At 39.3% G+C, this 22339-nt stretch overlaps 1 protein-coding gene across 2 annotated transcripts; it reads left to right on the top strand.

Moving 5' to 3' along the window:
• Window positions 1–20420, top strand: DDX4 (DEAD-box helicase 4). 2 transcript variants are annotated; one of them, XM_048291915.1, is made up of 18 exons: window positions 1–432; window positions 908–971; window positions 1246–1320; window positions 2844–2915; window positions 3121–3207; window positions 3425–3502; window positions 3715–3795; window positions 4128–4208; window positions 5816–5958; window positions 7027–7179; window positions 8559–8713; window positions 11207–11336; window positions 12367–12533; window positions 15682–15827; window positions 16668–16767; window positions 17866–18136; window positions 18290–18370; window positions 20106–20420. In XM_048291915.1, exons 1-18 carry the CDS (start codon window positions 370–372, stop codon window positions 20184–20186), a joined length of 2028 nt encoding a protein of 675 aa, XP_048147872.1. In that variant the 5' UTR covers window positions 1–369; the 3' UTR covers window positions 20187–20420. The 2 variants fall into 2 exon arrangements, with proteins under 2 accessions (XP_048147872.1, XP_048147873.1); XM_048291916.1 differs by having other exon boundaries at window positions 2–432; window positions 3121–3201.
• The last annotated feature ends 1919 nt before the right edge of the window (window positions 20421–22339 follow it).

The raw sequence follows: 22339 nt of genomic DNA, 5'->3' as shown, positions 1-22339 counted from the left end.
CCGGGCGCGACACGTGACGAATGGCCGGCAGCTGCACGTGTGGCCGCTTTGAGGGGTGTAGGCGCAGCCGCCATCTTCTTTTGGTGCGCAGTGTCGTGGACCGTGGGAAGGAGGTAGGAGAGGGGTTGGGCGCTGTCCTGCGGGAAGCGGGATGCTTTTCAACGGGAGCACCCCCGCCTCGTCCATCCCCACCAGCGCAGCGCCCGGGCCGGGCACGCGCATCCCCGCCTGCAGGCGTTGGCGGCGCCGTGTTGGCGAGTCTCGGTGCGGGGCGCCATTTTCTTTTCGTTTGCGGGACCCTCCGGAGCCTGGCGGGGGACGGGCGCTGATGTGTTCTGTTTCCTGCAAGCAGGTCTGGCAGGGCGCAGCATGTTTGAAGAAGACTGGAATGCGGAGATAGGGGACGAGGCGTTATTGCTATCCCTTGGGAAGGTAGGAGTGGGTATGGGGGGCAACTATGGCGATGTTTGCTTCTTTTCCCTTTCCTTTCTCGAGCCCATGTTCCTGCAACCTGTATTGCTGTTGGTTAGTGGTGTCCCCTGTTCAGTGATTTTTGCAAGTATGGTAGGCAGCCGTAGGAGTTCACTGTTACTGAGGAGTTTTTCTCTGCACTAGCAATTCGCTTGCTGCTGTTTTGTTAAGATACTAGTGCCTCTTTATGCTTAAGTGGGCTTGATATGTTGTCTGTGTATAATATGATTTTTGGTAACATTCAGGTGCAAACAGTATGCCACTTAGTATACTGAAATTCAATAAACTGGAGTAAGCAGAAGGATGTGAGAGTTTTAATTTCAGAAGGTGCAGAAGGCAACTTCTTTCAAGCGCGTGACTTAGTAGCTGTGTTTGTATTTACTTATTTTGCTAGGCCTGAAGTCATCATGATGTTGTGCCTTTTTTCTTTCTGCAGGTTAGCTTACTTGAGACACCAAATGACCCCTCATCTGTTTTCAGTCCAGGTGTAGATTCATCTGGTATGTGAAAGGCACTTTTGACTTTACTGATGTTTGGAAGAGTTGATCCCTTGGGCATTGTACAAGATTAAAGGAAAAGACAATGTTATTGTGCTATTTTCATGTGACCTCCATGGAATAGCAGCATCAAATTATATAGAGAGCATTATGAGTAGGCTTTCCGTTTGACTGTCAACCCTTCTTTATTTACTACAGTTATGTAGTAATGTACAACTTCTAATGCGTCAAAGATTGCTTTGAATTTTAACTTAGTTCTTTTTTTTTTTTATTATAGGTACTGATGAATTTGTGAACACACAGTGTCAACCAGTGAGTAGTTTTGGTAGAGGAAGAAATTTTGCAGCCACAGGTAACTTCCAGTAGTGGTTTTCATTCTAATGGCTAGTTGATTATGATACATTAAATTTTGCTGTTCACCAATTTCAATCAGCAGGCAGGTTCAACTCCATGAAAGTAGAGCTCTGTCGTGCATGACCATCATTCTGAATGTCCTCCTCTTCCTCTGTCTTTCCCTGGCTTTATATATTGAGCTTGATACCACATGGGATGGGATCAGCTTTCCTGGCTCTGTCCCATCCCATCTTGTGCTCCCTCTTTCCCTTTGCTGGTGAGGTGGGGTGAGGCATGGAAAAGGCCCCAACTCAGTGTGAGCACTGCTCAGCACTAACTGAAAACATCCTTGTATTATCAACACTTTCTGGCAAGTCCAAAGTACAGCCCCGTGCCAGCTGCTATGAAGGAAATTGACTCTATCCCAGTCAAACACAGCACAGTTTATTCTTTGAAAAAATTCTATATCATTTCTGCATCCTTTGGGTCGAACTGCATTATGATGGGGGAATGCTAGATTTGTTTGATGGAGGACACTGATGACAAGCAGTTTTACTGTAGACTCTCCAGCAGCAATTGTCAAGTAACTCACAAGCTGTATTTAAGATCGATTGTATTTATAGGTACTTAGGATACTGTCATTTGCGTGTGGGCCTTTAAGATGTAATTTTTGTATCTCTTTGGAACTGATGTGGAAAAGCCAAACTGACTGACATACTGGTAATAGACACCAAGCATTGGTGGAGAAGAAGCCACAGATGCTGTGCTAGGAGAACTTCATGGTGTCCTGTACCAGATGGTGCTCTTTGTCGTTACAATATGATAGAGCAGATGTTCAGCTGAAGAATAAGGACTAAAGAGTAAATCATCACCTAAGCTGGTTGTTTGGATCTTAGACAACACCTAAAACTTAACAGTCTAAAATGTGGAATACCTTGTTTATGCATATGACTGTTTATTTCTTTTCTCTTCCCATCAGGAGAGTGACTAAGGAAAGGGATTAGAAGCAAAAATACACTACATACTTGTCTCCGCCAACTGAATAAGCAGTTCTGAGTAAAAAAAAAAAATAGAATTTGATAGATCTGAAAGACATATTTTCAAGTCCTTGTTTCATAGCAGGCAGCAACTGGCATTGCCACCTTATTCTACAGTACCAGTTAAGAAAACTGTGAAGGGACAAGTGCTGTCAGTTGCCCTCAAACCAGAAGTCTGAATCAATCTGCATCCTTACAGAAGATTTGAAGTTAGTGGCTTGGTTAGCATATACGCATGTAAAGTCAAATAGTTAAAAACCTAATGTTTGATTTACTTCTTGAAATTGTACAGAAGAGCAGTATTGTTATCTGTCAGACTTCTTGGCAAAAAGTACTCCCTGTCTTCATTTTTTTCATATGTTTAGGCAAATCGCTTAGTTATATTAAACTTTTATGTGGAGTCATGAAACAAGGACTGAGAAGAATAATTACCAGATATAAGACATTTGACCTGCACATCAAAATTAGGCAAACTTCAATTACTGTGTGCTGTGCTGTACTGCAGGTTTTCAAGAAGGCAATGGAAGAGATGCTGTTACACAAAACAGAGGGTTTAAAGGATTTGGACAAAGTGAGAGTAAGTTTTTGTATTGACTTTGTATTGGTTTGTATGATGGCAGCATACACCAGTCATTCTGTGTGGCTTTGCTCGTTCTGTGAGAACTAGCAGTCAAGAGTGAAAGCTTTGAAATGGCTTCTGTTTGTCAGCCAGATAAAAGGCACTTGATCTGCTCATGCAGGAATGGGCAAACTTACTTATCGTGTGCTATGCTGTATTGCAGGTTTTCAAGAAAGAAACACTGTGGATGGTGCTAGTACACAAAGCAGAGGGTTTAAAGGATTTCGTGGTGGCTTTGGACAAGGTGAGAGTAAGTATGATGGTTTGGGTCTTTTTTTTTCCACACTGAGTAGTTTGTATGGGTACAGCATATGTTTAGTAAATCTTCCTGGATTTGCTTGCTCCCTGAGAATTACCACTGCAAGGGTGAAAGCCATGAAGTGGCTTCTGCTTTTCTGCCAGATAAATGGCATTTGTACACACAAAATTGAGCAAACTAGGTTATTTTGTCTTATGTTGTACTGCAGGTTTTCAAGAAGGTAACAGAGAAGATGCTATTACACAAAACAGAGGGTTTAAAGGATTTCATGCTGGCTTTGGACAAGGTGAGAGTAAGGTGTTTTTTGGTTTTTTTTATTGACTGGTTTGTATGATGGCAGCATACACCAGTCATTCTTTGTGGCTTTGCTCTTTCCGTGAGAACTAGCAATCAAGAGTGAAAGCTTTGAAATGGCTTCTGTTTGTCAGCCAGATAAAAGGCACTTGATCTGCTCATGCAGGAATGGGCAAACTTACTGTGTGCTATGCTGTATTGCAGGTTTTCAAGAAAGAAACACTGTGGATGGTGCTAGTACACAAAGCAGAGGGTTTAAAGGATTTTGTGGTGGCTTTGGACAAGGTAAGTATGATGGTTTGGGCCTTTTTTTCCCACACTGAGTGGTTTGTATGGGTACAGCATATGTTTAGTAAATCTTCCTGGATTTGCTTGCTCCCTGAGAACTGAGAACTCCTACTACTAGTTCTGTTCTTCAGCTGTATTGTGGAATATGAGTGATCTCTTCAAAAAACGAGTGTTACTGGGTATAGTACAGTATAGGTTGGAGTTAATGAAGTTGTTGTTGGGACTGTTGCACTGCAGATTTTTTTGGAGTAAATAGCACTGGCTTTAGTTGTAGTATTTCATTATACTGATTTTATACCTTATATGCACTACACGTTTGTTACTTACAGGTACTAAAGGTGGGCAGAGGGACTTACCTCAGTCTGGAACTCTTGACTCTAGAGAAAGAGGAACAGTCGCAGATGGTGCAGGTGAGACTTCTTAATAGCAGGGTCGAGCCATACAAATTTCCTTATTGGTGATAAATGACTAAGCAGTTCCTTCCTAATTCTGCCAAATACTGTCGTTTTTCTCCCTGTTAAGAACCTTCTGCAAATGTTAGGTATCTTGGTTGTATGCGTGCAAAAGACATGTTTGTAACTTGTTTGAATTTTAGTTATTTAATTTTCAAAGCTGTTGGTTACATAATTTTTTTTGTCTTGCTGCTACTGGTTCAGTTAATGCATGGTGAAGCAGAGGTGCTAACCCCAGAATTGAAAGTAAGCCTTAAAGAACTTGCCAAGTTTTAAGAGTTGATCTAGACTTTTACCCTTCTTCTACACTCTGTAAGCAGAAATACTTTGTCAGTGCTAACAAGTAAGATGTATAGCTCTGACAAGCCACTTCTTCCTGATTTAGCTTTATTTTAAAGGTGGGGTTTTTTTTTGTTGTCTGCTAGGGATTTTTCACCCATAGTCCTGCTGTATTCTTTTGCCACTGATGCTGCTGTACTTGGCTACGTATATGTTGTCCTACCTAGAGCATAGTAATACATTATTCACAAAAGTACCATAATTCAAATTAGGAATGGGATTAAACCATTGGTAGATGGCTGATAATCTCCATGTAAGCACACCTTGTGTGATAATCATTAAAATATTTTTCATTGTAGAGAAGATGGCTAAATGGCTCTTTACTCAGAGGGTGCGTTCCAGTGAAACACTAGAACAGGCTCACCAGAGAGCTTGTGGATACCTCATCCCTGGAAGTGTTCAACGCCACATTCAGTGGAGCTTTGAGCAATGTGGTCTAGTGGAAGGCATCCATCCTGTGGCACGAGGGTTGGATGATCTTTAACATTCCTTCCAACTCAAAACCATTCTGTGATCCAGTGATTATATATACATTTTGTGTATACATTTTCAGAAGTGATCCTTAACACCTGAAGAACAGTTGATTTGCCTCTATTTGACTTAGTTCAGCTCAGTTTTTTTAGATTTTTAGTTCAAATAATGATTTTTAGGAATTGAAGTGTTTATAGAGGCAACATGCTAGTGCTCAGTGGACATAGCTGCAACCTTCACACAGAATAGTAATTCCTTTTTCATGACCATAGTGTACTAGTGTCTTAGTGTACTAGTGACATAGTGTATTAGTGTGTTAAAAACTGTTCTGGGTATTGGTATGCAACAGTTGCACCTATCTGTATAGAATTTCATGTTGAAAGAGAATTCTTCAGAAAGAGTGATTTGTTGGCATGGGATGCATGTCCTTGTGCCATAAGAGCGTATGTCTGTCTGGATGATAAAGAAGCCTAATTTAATTTTTGTGAGTAGCTCTTGCAAGTGTGGTCCTTGAGTGAATGTGAGACATGAATGCTTTAGAAGTCTGACTTCGTGTGTAGGTAAATTTTAGGTCTCGTAGTATAAAATTAAGTTCTGATAGAACGAACGTATGGAATTTCGTGCCTTCCTGAAAAAGGGAGGGAAATCCAAATGACATCTCACTGAACTTAACTTCAATAGCTCCATACTTAAAATAGTTTATTTTAACTTCTCTTTATATTGCTTGTGAACTTCTAAGTGTTTGTGTTCTTAAGGTCCAAAGGTGACTTACGTGCCCCCTCCTCCATCTGATGATGAACAAGCCATCTTTGCCCATTATCAGGCAGGAATGAATTTTGACAAGTATGATGAAAATGTTGTTGAAGTGTCAGGACTGGACCCTCCAGCAGCATTGATGGTTAGTGAACTGATTAATCTCACAGTTTATGTGAAGCATGATTTACCAGGGTGTGTAGTGGGTTTGATATTTGCAGCTAATGAAAATACTAATAAAAAATACTGCATCTTGCAGACAGTGTGATGGTGGAAGGAAGTGCTCCCCATTTGAAAGATAAAAATTTGAATTCACAGTAACACTAACAAAATGCATAAATGGTCCAGAGAAAGTAATACTGGATATATAGGAAGAAAAGTCATTAAATTGCAGAAGAATACCAGTTTAGATATTGGAAGAAAGAGATCATTGACTGCAGTTTCTGGGTAGGCTGGTATAGTTACCTTACTGAAGTCAGTTACCGGGGGATCTTGAAAAATGTAAATTAACACCTGTTAGGGTAGTATTTGTTTGGACAGAGAGGTGTTTTAAAGTAATTTCTAGCCCTGTTCTCCATGGCTGGAGTTCATTGTTTAACCTATAACTTTGGTTTTTATCTATGCTGGGTGGCCAGTGTTTAAAAAGAAAAAAGCTCTTTTTAGGGAAAAGAATGAGAAGTGTAGAGGGGTTAGTAGTACCTGTATTGAAGTAAGATGCAGAGGTGTTCTCCCCATCCATCTTCTGAAAGGTGTTCTTGCTGAAGTCAAACTGATTTTTGTCACCTGTGTTGCTTATTGGTCCTGGCTAGGAACGTTGTTTTAGCTACCCTTGCTGGTTTTAGCAGAGAAGGCCATGTGTAGCTCCTGTGTGAAATGAAACCTCGGAGTGTCAGGGTTTTCATAGCTTGCTGTGTGAGTTGATGTGCTTGAATCCAGGTGTATGGCTTCTGAGCAATTTTCTTGTAAGACTAGTAAGACCAGCTGAAAGCATTCACTGTCCTACCAACAATGTCATTGGAATGGCATGAGCAGATTTTAGAGACCTTTGGGGCTTTTACTTGTAGGAGCCTTGGCAATCTAAGTGACTGGTGAGACTACCTCTGAAGTTAACACTCTTTAGTATTTAGATGTCTGTATCCTACAGTAAGCATTTTGGGTTTTAAGCTTATACCTTCCATGATTGTGTAATAACTGTTAATTTTTTTTCTTACAGAGTTTTGCAGACACTAACATCTGTCATACTTTAACTGTGAACATTGCTAAAGCTGGATACTCTAAACCTACTCCAGTGCAGAAGTACAGCATTCCTATTATACTGGCAGGACGGGATTTAATGGCATGTGCCCAGACAGGATCAGGAAAAACTGTAAGCATTTTGTGCAGTATTCATTCTGCTGAAAAGTGTGTTACTGGAAGCATTTGAGGGGATGCTTTGCTGTTTGGCATTTCAGATGCCTGACTGCTTGTTGTCTCATAATTTCACTTGCACAGCAATGGCAGGTATCAGGCACAGATAAGGATGATGATAAGGTTGTCACATTTTGGGCTTTATTCTTTATTTCAGTAAACTAGTGTCTTGATACAGCAGGCCATCCTTCAGAACTACAGCTGTGGATTCGAAAGTATAGGCAGGCATTCCTAGAAACTGCTGATGAGAAGACTCAGCAGTTGAAAGTAGGGATTTTTGTGTTGTGTGGGATTTTGCGTTTTTTTTTTTTTTAGTGGGGTTTTTTTTTGTTTGGTTGGGGGTTTTTGTTTGTTTTTTATTTGGTGGGTTGTTTTCTGTTTTGTTGGGGCCTTTTTGTTTTCTTTTGGGTTTTTTTTTTGATTGTTTTTCTTTTGTGTGTGTGGATGAGTTTTGTATGTGTTTAGGTTTTTTTCAAACTTACGCCAGATTCTAACCATGTTGTGCAGGTTTGTCATACTTAGTTTGATGAAGTCTGATCTGCACCAGACTTGATTTTAGGTGATTCACTTTTAATCGTGGAGCAGGGTTGAGAATTGATACTAAGTTGAAAGTTGTCTCAACTTTTTAAATCGTCTAATGTACCCAAACCTAGCCACTGACAGCTGGTGGATGGGAATGTTTGGTTATGAGGTGTAGCTTTTTGCTGTTCAGTGTGGAATCCTGGTTTTGTTTTAATGTAGCTTACTAGTTACTTCTTTTGAAAGACTTCTTCCCTTTGCAGAAAGGGAAGTATCCAAAACCTATGCTCTAAATACTTACTCTGAATGCTTTTGGGACCGCTGTGCAGATGTGGTTTTGTGGGTAGCTAGTCTTACTTGGAAGTAAGTGTGCTGGTGTGGTGCAGCTGTGTTGCAAACTGATCTGCCGTTTTAGTAATCTGGAGAATGTTAGTACATGGTTACTTTACAGACCTACTGATGATAACCTATAGCTTTTAAGTACACATTAAGGATGGTTTTGATCTTGGTTTACTTAATTACCAGGGTATATCATCAGTGTATGGAACCGTATGGAAAGTTAGCCACTGCATGATTGTATTCCTGTGTTACTAGACTGTTAAGATCCAGAGAGATACTTATATACTATTTAACAAGGAGAAAAAAGCTTAAATGTTCTCTTGTAGGTTCAGGTCAATCGTTTTGCAGTCTGATTTCCTTTATCATTGTGTGCACTGTCATTCAAGCTTTAAGATTGATATGCAGGTTTTAATGGGACTGATTAAAGCTTTTAAGACTTAAACAGCACAAATACTACTGTGGTTTTTTTTTTTCCCCCAGGCAGCCTTTCTTGTACCAGTTGTGGCCCAAATGATGAGGGATGGTGTAACTGCCAGTAGCTTTAAAGAGCAGCAAGAACCGGAATGTATTATTACTGCCCCAACTAGAGAACTGATAAATCAGATCTTCCTAGAAGCAAGAAAATTTGTGTATGGGTAAGTTTTTGCACTGTTGCCTGGTATTGATTATTACTTTGCTTGAATCAGCAGTGCTTTGTTTTTTTCATAAGTACTTGCAAATATTTTTGTGCCAATCAAATTACAAACATTTGAATTTAGATTGTAATGAGTTCACATTATAATACTGGCTAGCAAGTTTCTTACTATATGACTAGGGTTTTAAGTGCCTAATCTTCCTGATACTGGGGTGGATGAGTGCCTGAATGGAAGGCTTACTCCAGCTTGAAGAGGAGATAAGTATTCAGCTTGTCACTGATGAGAAAATTTCTTAAATTTCTTAGAAGTAGTGTTAAGCGCATTGTCCTGTCTGACCATCCGGGAGCCACTCTAGCAGTCATTCTGACGCCGCCAGGAGGGACTTCAACTGCTGGGACTGAAGTCCCTTTGCAGCAGGTGGCTCTAGTGAGCTGCTGGCTGCCCTACTTGACTTTTTACGCACACCGCTCAGAGAGTCAGATGAGGCTTCCTCACTGACTCGACCCCAGGTTTGCCATAGCAGAATCTCAGACCTCCGTTTCCTTCAAGTAATTTCATTGTTGTGCAGCAATGTGTAACAGCTCGAGCAGGATGTCTCCTGAAGGGACCCCTGAACAACAGAATCACTGGGCTTTTATATGGTCACAGTTTATGTACCTAATATTCTGAGGTCTTTTTACTGAGTTATTTGCTCCTGCGGAGTCTGAGTGTTAGGTCACCTAGTGATGCAGGTCCCTGTGCCCTTTAAGCAAAGGGTCAGCTCCAGTTCATGATCTTTTGCCTGGGCTCCAGCCATTTCCTGCCACTCAGAGGGAGGTCAGTCTGTAGCTTGCACTGCTGCACACTGAGCTACCTGCACTAGTTGTATTCAATATGAAGAAACTACTAGCTTGCCTTTTGCAATTTATACTTGCTTTACTTTCATCTTTGCAAAATGGAGGTGGATGTTAACGGGTTTTAGTTAACTTTCAGTGATGGTTTCTAATGACTCTTGCTTCCCTGTGTTTCTGGTCTTGGACAGACACATCACAGCTCAAAGAAACTCTTTGAGCTTTCAAAACAGAACAAAAGGTTTAAACTTGTTTTTAAGTCCTTGAATATTGTGGGAAAGTACATTTGTACTAGATTTGTCATTAATGTTTTCACTATTAAGTAATAGGTTTTACCACTGTACAGAAGAGAACTAAATCTATTGTATGTAACAGTTTGTTACTGTTTGGAGGTGGAATGCAGAACATCATCGCTGCAAAATCTGGTGGGATAAATTGTACTTGCTTTTGTTCAAGCAGCTTACACTTGGAGGCTGGCTGTCCTCAGGAGGAGTGATCATGTTATTGAATGATCAGTAACTAAGGATGTTATTAAGAACAGCTTCTTAATCTCTAAATCTGTTATAACTTTGTAGCTGATTCTGTTCATTATGCTATTTTAAACTAGATACAGATGATTTTGCCATAAAATAACGTTTCAGTCCAGAACTTTCTGCTACAGCTGGCCTGCAGTAAAAATGAGAACGAGTTAGTGTCAAGATGTGAATATGTAGTGTCTAAAGAATAGCATGCTTATTGATCTGTTCAGATTTATGATCTTAGGCTCTTTAATTAGCAAATAGGAATATGAAATATATATATTGATAGTGGGTAAATATTGAAATTGTAGGATTCCAGAGGGAATTTCTATTCTTGACTAAAGCTTTCTGAAAAGTTTTGATTAACATTGGTAAAAATTTACCAGGCTTATCTGATCACCATTGTTGCATATGAAGCTGAATTAGTATCTTCAGGAAAAGACCTTTTGAATTTGGGTGTGAAAATACTCCTAGCATGCATGTTAAAATCTTAGCAGAAGGTTATAAAGATGAGTTTGTAAACATGCTTTAGTGCTGCATATGGTGGTTCTTGCTTAGAGAAGGGGTTTTCTGCAGAAGAGTATCTGATACAGCTCTACTTGGTAGATCTAACCAAAAAGCCTGCTGGGAAGAGCAGTGAGTAGTATAGTCTTTGAATGGATTTGCTCTCTAATCCTTGAGTCACACACTGTATGGCCAGTGTGATTAGCTGCTTTACAAAGATTCCATACGTGTGTTTTTTTGTTTTGCCCTTTTAAGGTCTGCAAAGTTTACTTCTGAAGCTCTAGAGGCGTATGTGGTGGTGGTTCTGGTTTTTCTGAGTATGCTGTATAAAAAGGGACAAAGTCTTTATACCATTTTGGCTGCTACTGTTAGTAGGTCTCAGTTGAAGGGAGAGGGGAGAATGCAGGTGAAATCAAGTGTTTGTTCCTAGCAAGCCACTTGGGCAGCCTCTGTTACATAGTGTGAGGGTGAACTTTAAGCTTACTTTGAGTGAGTTTCTGGTTTTGAGTGCTCTTTTTGGACCAAGCTGTATGCTGAAGGAGTTAAACCACTCTTTAGCTCTTACTTTTTTTTTGAATTTTCATGAAACAATACTGTTTGCATACTTACACAATTAATCCAAATTTTCTTCTACATAATAGAACTTGTATAAGGCCTGTTGTGATCTATGGAGGTACACAAACAGGCTATTCGATTCGTCAGATAAAGCTAGGCTGTAATATACTTTGTGCCACTCCAGGAAGGCTTCTAGACATCATTGGAAGAGGAACGGTAAGATCTTAACACTTCATCTAAATTCCCTAAATACTTTTACCTAAAAGATAAAGTACCATCTTTCATTCTTTAAAATCACTAGAAACAGAGATTGGTGTTCAGTGGATCTATCAGTATGCTGCCTTTGTACAGGCACTGAAATACAAGTGAGGTTTTCTTCTATCTAAATTCCCGTGATGGTTTTTGAAGGAGTAGCCTGAGTCTAGATCCCTTCTGTTCCTTTCAGAGTCAGCTGGAAAATATCAGTCTAAATCAAAGTGGCTGCAGTGGTCATGGCAATAAAATTTTATAGCTTAAATACTTGGAACAGCTTCTCTTAGTTCTTGTGGCATATTCCATGGTATATGTTCACTTGATGTCCTGTTTGTTTTGCTACAATGGTTTTTTGTCTATCTGGAACTATATTTTCATAGTGATTCAAAATACAAAAAGTCCAGGTTATATAATACTTTATTTGAATTTTTATTTTCCCAGTCATTGTAAATTCATATTGAAATTGCTGCGTGTTACAGTGGTGACTCAGTGATGTTCACTGAACAAACGAGGTTTGGAAAAGCGCTTCTTGGTGGTAAACCGGAGATTAGTTTTCTGCAGTTGTCAGGCTTTCACTAAAAGGGATAGTCTTGGTCAGCAACAGTGAAGTTGTGATAGTCTTAATAATGCTTTCTAACATAATTGTTTTTCAGAAAAAAAATTTTTTTTGAGAATGTTTAAGGGTTACATGAGAGAACCTTTCTAAAACTCAAGGCATAATTCCAAAATAGGTGGGCTGAATTATAGTTGATCTCTAGGCTCTGTGTTTACATTGCTGAACCAAGTTCTGAAGCACTGTGGTGTGTGCCTACTGCTAGAATTAGTGCAGATTAAAAGGTTGAGTAGAGGTGGAGGTGTGAACAAATCATAATACTTCCATTTTTTATTAACTTGAAAGAAATAAGTAAAAGATGGATTTTGGCAATTAGGATATTTTTAAAGTGTATACTGTCAGTGAACCAGTAGTGTTTTTCTTTGACTGAAATACTTGCAGATTGGCTTGCATAATGTGAAATACTTGGTGCTAGATGAAGCAGACCGCATGCTTGATATGGGTTTTGGCGCAGATATGAAGAAGCTGGTATCTTTCCCAGACATGCCACAAAAAGAAAAACGCCAAACCCTAATGTTCAGTGCTACTTTTCCTGAAGAAGTTCAGAGGTGAGTAGAATAAAAATAGAAATATATCTGAAGATGTACTTGTATAGAACTAAATATCTGGGGAGTTAAGAACACTCCTAATTTTTAAAAGCTTATAATCTTACTTGAAGATACTGAAAGCTATGATATTAACATTCCTTGCTTGACTGAAGCAGGGACTCTAAAACATTAACTGCTTAATTTAGGTGAGAACTCCAAAGTAATTTAGAAAGTGGTCTGAAGGCTTTTAAATTCCACTTCTGCAGAAGTCCTCATGTTCCTCTTTTTGGTTTCTTGTTCCTCCCCCATCACATCTGTGCAAGCTGAAAACCAGTGATGCTGCCATTTCACCAGCACTGATGGCACTGTCTTTGGCTAATGAGACATACCAATTATTGCTCAACTTACCAGTGTTTGATACACAGTTCTTACTTATGTAGATAATTGGTATTTATTTTCAGTAGTTTTAAAGTGTCCAGATGTGGGTTTACAATACATCTTACGTATTTACTACTTATTACCTTTAAAGTCTTCTTTCTTAAGGGAGCAGTCTTCAACAGATGGTAGTATGGTTGCTGAGTAACAGAACAAAACAACTAATTCCCTGCATGCGGATGGAAACTATTTAGTATTTCTTCTGCTTTTCAAGACACCAGCATCTGAATACTCATTGTCAAATCAGAAGAGTCTAAACTTCAGTTGGAGCAGTACAAATAATTTTGGTGACTCTTGCAGAGATTACAAAGTGTGTTGGTACTTCCGTGAGTCAAATCCTGACAACTTACTTCCATCTTCAAAAAGTCTGAAAGATCTTTTTTGAGGCAGGGAGAAAATACTTTTCTGTAGTTGACTCTCCTGAATGAAAGAGGGGAGTGGGCTGTTTTCTTCTGTTAGTCAAGTAGTGCTGACTACTGATGTGGAAATGTATCACCTTTCTTAAAGCAGGACTTGCCTGTTGTGGCTTTGCTTCCTTGTCAAGACTTTTTTCATAGGTTCTTTGTATGGAAAAATAATCTTGTAGTGAACTAATGATGATATTGCTTGCTCAGCTGGGAATCAAGAATTCAAATGATACTGTACACAAGTATAGTTTGTGTTCATTCCATGTGTTTACTTGTTTCTGCAGGAATGTGGTCTCACTTTTCAATGTATCCTGGGAAGAGACCAGGCATGTGTATCTCCCTGTAAGATACACAGAGTGCTCTGATTTGCTGAGGTTTTGGGTTTGAAAGAAGAATCTGGGTCCCGTGGTCTCTAGGTCTGTTTTTATCATTGTGATTTTGCCCAGGCTTTTGTTATGTCCTTTTGTTGCATTTGTTGGGATGAATCAAGAGTAGTCTAACTACCAGCATCTGAAAGGAGGAGATTCCTTGAACTGTGAAAGACATTTATGGTCTGCTGCTGTTTAATGAAAAAAGATGTACCTTTCTACTGTCAGTCCTGCAGGATTTACAAGTGCTGGTGGAAGACTTCAGAAACCTGAGTGCTTACATCATGGTTTGGAACTGCATAATAACATTAGAATCATAGGAGCATTTAGGTTGGAAAAGATCCTTAAGCTGATTAAGTCTAACCATTAACCCAGAGCCAGCAAGTCAACCACTAAACCAGTGCTCCCAGGTGCCACATCTGCACATCTTTTAAGTACCTTCTGTGGTGGTGATTCCACTGCTTTCCAGGCCAGCCTGGTCCAATGCTTGACATCTCTTTCAGTGAAGATTTTTTTTCCTAACAGCCAGTCTAAGCCTCCCCTGGTGCAACTTTGAGGCTGTTTTTTCTTGCCCCTGTTCTTGTAACCTTTTGAAACTGAAATGCCTAAAGGTAGTTTTTGCATTTTAGAGTGTGAAAACTCTCTTTTCTGGAGTCTTTTCATTACTGGATTTAATGCTTTTCTGGTGCTGAAGTCAGGAAAGCTAATGATTTCCCATACTCTGCTACCGGGAGGGCTTTAAACAGTATATTATTTTGGTAGTATTGGACAAGGTGCTTTCTTTGGTCCTCTTGGGTTCAGATAGTCCTGCATTTCTGTTCAGTGAATATAATCAGATCTAATTTTAACATAGTGCTTGGTTTTATACCTGCATTTGTTTCTGCTATTATATAGACCTTTGATCTGATAGTTGTATCTCTTTCTGTACATGTGAGTTGAGAGAACCATGCATTTTTCTAGTTGACTGGAGAACTTCAGTTTAGTGTGTGAGGGTTTTATCTCCTACTAAAAGGCTGTGGTTTAATCCCAGCTGGCAGCTAAGTACTGTACAGCTGCTCACCCTGGAAGGCTACTCCAAGATCTCCCTGAAACCTTCCTGTCCCCAGGCTGAACAACCCCACCTCTTGTCAGCCTGTCTTCCTAGGAGAGGTCCTTCAGCCCTGTTACCAGGTTAGTGGCCTCCATGAACTCATTCCAGGAGGTCCACATCTTTCTTATACTGGAGACCCCAGAGCTGAACAAAGGTGGAGTCTCACAGTATCAGAGTAGAGGGCCATAATCCCCTCCCTTGCCCTGCTGGCCACATTGCTTTTGGTGCAGCCCAAGGTGCAGTTGGCTTTCTGGGCTGCAAGTGCACCTTGCTGGGTCATGTTCAGCCTCTCATCCACCAGCCACCCCCAAGTCTTTCCCTCCAGGTCTAATCTTGATCCATTGTCTGTCCAGCCTGTACCTGTCCTGTCCTATCAGCCTGTGTAAAAGGTTTCTCCCTCTTTTTGATAAACCCCCTTTAGGTACTGGAAGGCTGCAATAAGGTCATTCCAGGCTGAATGGCCCCCACTCCTCAACTCTTAGCTTGTCTTCAGAGGAGAGGGACTCCAGCCCTCTGATCATCATTGTGGCCTCTGTGCATCCTCTCTGGCATGTCTGTCTTGTGTTGAAGAAGTCACAGCTGGATGCAGTACTCCAGCTGGGATCTTAAAAAAGCAGAGGTAGAGTCCCTTAACCTGCTGGTCATGTATCATGCAGCCCAGGATGTGGTTTGTGTTCTGGACCGAAACAATGCAGACTCTCCTGGCTTTTTAAAAAATGTACATAAGACTACTTGTACTGTTCCTCACAAGATGGAGGATAAAATTATTTGTTGTAAGTGTTGCTTAAACATAAATGAAAACATGTGATTTTAAAGCAAAAATAATTGCGTAGTATGTTTCACGTTGCTCAATTTTGTCTCTTTTTCAGGCTAGCTGGTGAATTTTTGAAAACTGATTTTTTATTTGTTGTTGTCGGACGTGTGGGTGGAGCATGCAGTGATGTTCAGCAAAGTATTCTTCAAGTTCCTCAGTATTTCAAGAGGACTAAACTGCTAGAAGTTCTACACAGCATAGGTAACTTTCCTTAATGCCAGTTGTTTACCAGGGAAGTCAAAATTGCTTGGTTTTAAACTTGTGTTTAAAAGGTTTCAAAGGTTCTATGATTTTATTGTCTGTCACATACTTTACAAGACTGTTGACGAAGCTTGAAGCAGAACTTGGAGAATTGCAGGTTTTTAGGCATATTTCTTTAGGGATATTTCATAGAATCACAGGATAGTTTGGGTTGGAAGGGACTTGTAAATGTCATTGAATTTAGTCTAATGCCCAGTAAATGCCAGTGACTCATCTCTAGTACTAGCAGACAACCTTCCTAGATGGTTTTCTACTTTATATGGTCAGTTACAATACTTCAGCATCTGGGGGTATTACCTCAAGATTATAGGTGTATTAAAATTACTGTGTGAATGTTTGGGCCTGTATTTTTTTAGTGTCTGGAATTTTTCCATTTTTATTCTGTATGTCTTAAGTTTTAGTGCTGAAGACTGAACGTGCGTTGGGAATTAAAAAATTCTGTGGAATCTTGCTGTTCAGTGCTCAGGATAATATGCTGCCTTTAGCCACATTCTGTAGAAAGGGAATGCCTGCTTGTCTCAGGGAACAATGTTTGTTTCCTCCTTTTATTGGAGTAAACAGAATGTGTGTGTCTTCACTCAGTTTCCATATTGATCTAGAAATTGATAGATTGGATTTAATTAGCTCAGAATAGGGTATTCATTACAGTCATACTTTGAAGACTTTACTCAAAATGTCTGCCTGTATTAAGTGTTGATATCTGTAGGTAAGTGCAGCTGTAAGTGGTGAAAGTGCATCATGTTTCAAACTGCAGTGGCTTTAAACTTCTGTTCACCATAGGTAATGAACGAACCCTGGTCTTTGTGGACACAAAGAAAAAAGCAGACTTCATTGCATGCTTTCTTTGTCAAGAAAACATACCAGCCACTAGTATCCATGGGTAAGTATTTTTAAAATGAAAGTCACCTAATAACTGTGTCTTTTAAAAGAAGCTTTTCCTGAGAACTCAAATGTTTGGCTGTATCTGTGTAGTTTAGCTTGCCATGTGTTCTGACAGACATCATAATATCAAGGTTGAAGAACGGCTAAAATTTTCTTAGCATGCAGATGCAGGATGTTTGTGTGTATCCCGTGGCTGTTGGATTTATAGGTGTGTGAAAGCCACACAGCTTTGGGGAAGATCTGGCCTTCCATTCCTGGCGAGTCTTTATTGCTAACCTACAACTCCCTTGTGTGGGAGGAGGGTCTTAATACATTTCTGTTGAATTATTGTACTGTGAGTTGAAGTATACTTACATAGAGAATAACTAGTTCAATGGAAGCTGTTAAACTGTAATGAATGTTACTGGTTTCTGATTCGCTTTACCTTTTTGAGTTGGAGTTAGGACGGTTACTCTTCACTGGAGTAGTGGTCGTACCAGGCTTCACTATATATCTCATGTTGAGATCCTAAAGAGCACTGTTTAGCTTTCTAATTTACTTTTGTATTTGAACAATAAAGAACATGAGTGAAGTTCTGACCCAGTAGTTAAGTACTGGATAATCTGTAAATATTCTTTAAACAGGCAAATGCCACAGCAAATCTAGTTTTCTTGTCATGATGATAAACAAAAAGACAAGTTCTGTACTGTTGACTGGCCACACTTTTTAGTATATTTGAAAAATGGCCTATGCAGGAGTCTAGGTAGACTTTGTCTTTGCTGTACTGGCTTCCTGCTACAGAGCTGTAGGAAAAGCACTTGTAATCAATTAAGCAAGTGGATTTTCTTAGGCAGTGAGTTTGATGCGTAATTAACTCCAGTTCTTTTAAATACCCTCAATTTCTCTAGAGACCTAAATTAAAACAGTTCCTTGGTCTTGCTTCTCCTTAGTTAAAAATTCAGAAAACCTAAACTGGCAGCCTGTGAGTTGTTTAGGTCTGGTTTTGTTTTTGTCCCCCCCAAGAGCTTCTGTCCATGAAACATGGCATTTAAATTGTATTTTAAATAATGCTGTAGGTTTTTGGAGACATCCATTCTAACCCTTGCTTTCTTTGTAGAGATAGAGAACAGAGAGAGAGAGAAATAGCTCTTCAGGATTTTCGCTCTGGAAAATGTCCGGTTCTTGTGGCAACCTCAGTGGCAGCAAGAGGTCTGGACATTGAAAGCGTTCAGCATGTTATTAATTTTGATCTTCCTTCCACCATTGAGGAGTATGTACACCGAATTGGGCGAACTGGTCGTTGCGGAAATATAGGGAAAGCAATTGGCTTCTTTGATAACAATTCAGATGGTCATCTTGCACAACCTCTAGTTAAAGTGCTTTCAGATGTAAGTTTCAAATCTTAGTGCTTAACTTTTTCTGTTCTTTTAGATTTCACTTGAATGTACTGAGCACCTGTTACATCTTTGGTACAGTTACAGAACTCTTAATCTGAATTGGTAAAGCAGTCAGTCTCTGAATTGATTTTCCTAATTGTATAGGCTCAGCAGGAAGTTCCTTTTTGGTTGACAGAAGTTGCTTTTGAGGCTAAAGGGGGACGACTCCCAGTTAATACCCAAAAGGTAGGTCTGGAAATTAAAAAGTCTTGACTATTAGAACTTCATCTGAGTTTAAAACTGTCTTCATTGGTATATATCCAGAGTAATGCCACTGAAACTGTTTTGAGTGTAATTGTAACTTTTCTTAGTTGTGTATCTTAAAAGAATTCAGTATTACTGGAACTAATTTCAGACAAGTTGCTTGACTTGGACTCTTACAGTGTGGCCTCTTACTTAGCTGCCTTACTCTTGATCTATAAAATCAGGATTACTCTGGAAGAAAACATTCATGCAAGCATACACAAAAGCTGTAGCTCAGAAATTTCTCTACTGCACATGTAGGATGGGAGCAAATAGTTGCTGATTATACCGTTACTGCTTGTTATGAATCACCCATTCAAATAACTCATTTGACTGAAAACTTCAGCTAATTATAGCTGGATAAATGCCCCAATCTGGTCTGTGTCAAAATTATTCTTAATGTCTGTGATAGGGAGAAGCCTTCTAGTCTCTTAGTGTTGCTAATTTTAGGATTTAAATTCTGTGCGTACTCCTATTTGAAAGCATTTCCTTCCTTCATGTCTTGATTCCATAACAACTTTATCATATCTCAGTTGCTTTCAAATGTTATAAATGTACTTTCTTTGAGACCATAGTAGAAATAATTGCTCTGACTGCTTACACAGTGTCTGGAAGTTTCAGTTCAAGCTCTGACTTTCCTTTCATTATTTATCTTTTCCCATACCATAATTACTGAAAGCATTGGGTGGTTTGGGTGTTTCTACCTGGCTGGCTAGTTCCCTTATTAGATCTGAATCATTTTTTTGGGGGGTTTTCATGAGATCTCAGTTACACAAACCTTGCTTCCTTCTCACACTTGCATCCTCACATTATAGCTGTTGTGTATGTTTGCCTGAACCTTTTCTTGCAGAGTAAGTTTTGACTCAGTGGATCTTTCTTTTATATTCCAGTTCAAGGACGCTTTATTTTTGCTTTTTTATTAGATTGGTTTCAAAGGTGGATCTCACTAGATTGCTTCCAAATGCACATCTCCAGCCTTTGTGTAGTGTCTCCCAGCATTTCATGAAATCCATCATTTCTAGGTCCAAGTCTGTCCATGTCCTTTACAACCTCTGAGTTACCAAATCTGACCGTGACTCTGTCCAGAATAGAGTAGATTTTCAGGTGAAATCTGTCTGCTTGCATTGGGAATACTGCCCTTAATATTACATACATATAGTGCACCAACTCTTTTGAGTTGGAGATCACGAGGTTCTAGTTCTTATGACACCTTCTCATGTCAGTCTGACAGAAACTCTGCATTTTTAGTCAGCCCAGTTTTTTATGGAAAGGCTGTTTGATAATCAAATGATGAATTTGAAAGAGGAGTCTTTGGAGGATCTTACCTGTTCATTTTGAGGCAGTCTTAGAGATCACTGAGCTTTATTCTTTTTCCAGGGGAAAAGGATTTTATTGGGAAGGTAATGCAGACAGTCAGTCTTAGATATGTAGTGGAGATGGAAATTTTTTTTCCCCACAATTTTATGAACTGAATTGTGTTAGGTAAGAAAAGAAGTTGGGATGTGAACTGTGGGAAGTGTTATTCCAACACTTGATTAAAACTTTCTATTTATTTAAAAGCAGCGTTCTGATTACATTGAGATAGATGCATGCAGAAAGCTAAAATTGTATTGTGGTGACTTACCATTAAATGATTGAGTGTTAATAATTCTAAACTAGGACCTGTTGTGTTTCCTAGAATTACAGAGGCAGAGGCAACATGAACGCAGGAGAAGTAAAGATGGAGTGTTCTGCAAGAGAATTTGAGTCATGGGATTAAACTACTTTATACCAAACTAGTTTGTATTTTGTTGTGCTGTAAGTGGAATGTTGCATGAGAAGATAATCTTGTGAAGGCCTAGTTTGGGAAAGAGATTTATGTAAGGGTTCGTCTAAACCTTGTTCCTTTTTTTGTAACATGTCAGTTAAAAAGTTTGAATCTTGTGTTATGATGATTTAAGGACTGTTAAACAGCTCTTAAGCAGTTAATAAAAGTTTGAGAAGTGCACTTTGATTGTTGGCTGTGTATCACCTGTATGTCATTGCAGTTTCATTAGCTGGTATTACTTTGACATGCGTGGAATATTTCCATCTGCATATGGAACTAAAGGTCAGTGGCTACACCCACAGTTTAGTGAAAATACGTGCTTTTTACAGAGCCGTCTTCAGAGAAGGATGGAATCCTGTATTGCATCTAGTAGAGTATTTTTAGCTTTGACTGACATAAATACGCTTCTGCTATCTCTTGCAGAAATGTTTGCTTTAGAACAAGCTTAGTGCCTTATATCCTGAAATTTTTCAGGGCTTGCAGAAGCTATAGGAGGTAAGCAGTCATTAATAGTTTTAGGTTTCTGTCAAGTTGCTTTTTCCTTGAAGTTGTTTTTTCCTTATCAATACAGCGTGCTACAAAGATGTGTATCATTGGGTCCCAAAGAAAAGGGCAAGGTCATTATATTTTGTAGTATCTTGCACAGCTGAACAAGCTTACAAGCTTCTCTTCTATTTAGCGCAAAGTGCTGAGATCTGTTTCTTGTACAGTCTTCCCAATCAATCCAGAGAAATAATACATAAAACCTCTGCTTACAGAACTGAAGGCTTAGTACCCAGGTTAGTGAGAACCAGAACTGACTGGACAGTACTAGGGAATCTCTCATTGCAGGTTTTTAGGCATATTTGTTTAGGGATATTTCAGAGAATCATAGGATAGTGTGGGTTGGAAGGGACTCGTAAATGTCATTGAATCTAGTCATTGTGGAAGAGTGGTCTTTCATTCTTTGTATGAATATCTTTTCAACACTACTTAAATATCTACTTAGAGAAATACTGTTATTCTTGTAGATTGTAATTTTACTGCTATATATTATGCAAAAAGAGTAAAGTCTTAATTGTGTACTTGGAAGTGAGCTGGAAGGGTAGTATACTTAAATTGCAGCTCATAAGCAGTAGATGAATTTAAGCGTGATGTTAATAATTCAGAGTAAAATACCATGGGCAGTATGACTCCTTTTCCTGAGAAGTATCCTTGTAGCTTTTTGTATCCATTCTGAATTTCAGGTAAACTGAGGGTGCTTTTGATGGCTGGCTACAGTAAGTGCGAGTGAACTGTAACTGTTGGAAGAGGCTGTGAGCTGATAAAACTTGCATGTTTCTGTGAAGTCGAAGGAAAGAGTCACTTGTGACCTAGAGTAAACATTTGAAGGGAACGTGGCTTAGCAGTGCTTAAAGGACCACTTAGATCACTGGGTGTTTTTTGTTTTGTCTCCCATCTTACGATGTGTGAGTTGTGGTCAGGTAGCAGAAGGAGTTCTGCAATTGCTAGATTTTCTATAAAACAACTGTTCTGGCCCCATTCTTCATAATCATTTGCACAGAAAGGTGACCAAAAAAAAAAAAACGTTGGCTGTTCTAGCATAGAGCTGCAAGCTCCCATAAAAAAATGGAACCAACAAACCAGTCCATAGAATGCTTTTGAAATAATTCAAAGATGAAAAGTCATGTTTACTACTTTTTATGAGAGGATGAGAGTTGGAAGGGCCAAGTCTGCTGTGAAGGAGAAATAGAATTAAGAGAAATAAACTTGAGCAATATTTACAGAAAGATAAAATACTCAGTTTTGTTTTAAATTTTGTGAGTCTTTAAATATTTAATCTGCAGGAAAACATTTCAGTGTGATTTTTCAGCTGGAGGAAAATGCTGACAAGGGAAGTTGGGGTGGGGAATTAAGTGCACTGTCAGGTGCCTGTTTATTTTTGCGCTCAAGTAATCTTACGTGGAGAACATGTTGAAAAACTTACTGGAAAATACTGTGTCGATACCTTCTTTATTCAAGGGAATTCTGTTGTCCTTCTGGTGGTGAGTCAGGGTAAGTGTTCTTAAAAGGTTTTGCTGAACTGATTTAAACCTGAGAACACCATAACCACATACCTGTGATTC

The sequence above is a fragment of the Corvus hawaiiensis genome, chromosome Z (assembly GCF_020740725.1).
Source record: "Corvus hawaiiensis isolate bCorHaw1 chromosome Z, bCorHaw1.pri.cur, whole genome shotgun sequence".
Classification (NCBI taxonomy): Eukaryota; Metazoa; Chordata; class Aves; order Passeriformes; family Corvidae; genus Corvus; species Corvus hawaiiensis.
The sequence above is the reverse complement of the archived record's forward strand: the minus strand, read 5'-3'. Positions and strand labels throughout refer to the sequence as shown.

Excerpts from the sequence above, each read along its gene's own strand:
- DDX4 (XM_048291915.1), top strand. The coding sequence starts at position 370 with ATGTTTGAAGAAGACTGGAATGCGGAGATAGGGGACGAGGCGTTATTG. Across the intron at positions 3,208-3,424 it reads TGGCTTTGGACAAGGTGAGA|GTTTTCAAGAAGGTAACAGA; the intron begins GTAAGTATGATG and ends GTTGTACTGCAG. Across the intron at positions 7,180-8,558 it reads AGACAGGATCAGGAAAAACT|GCAGCCTTTCTTGTACCAGT; the intron begins GTAAGCATTTTG and ends TTTTTCCCCCAG.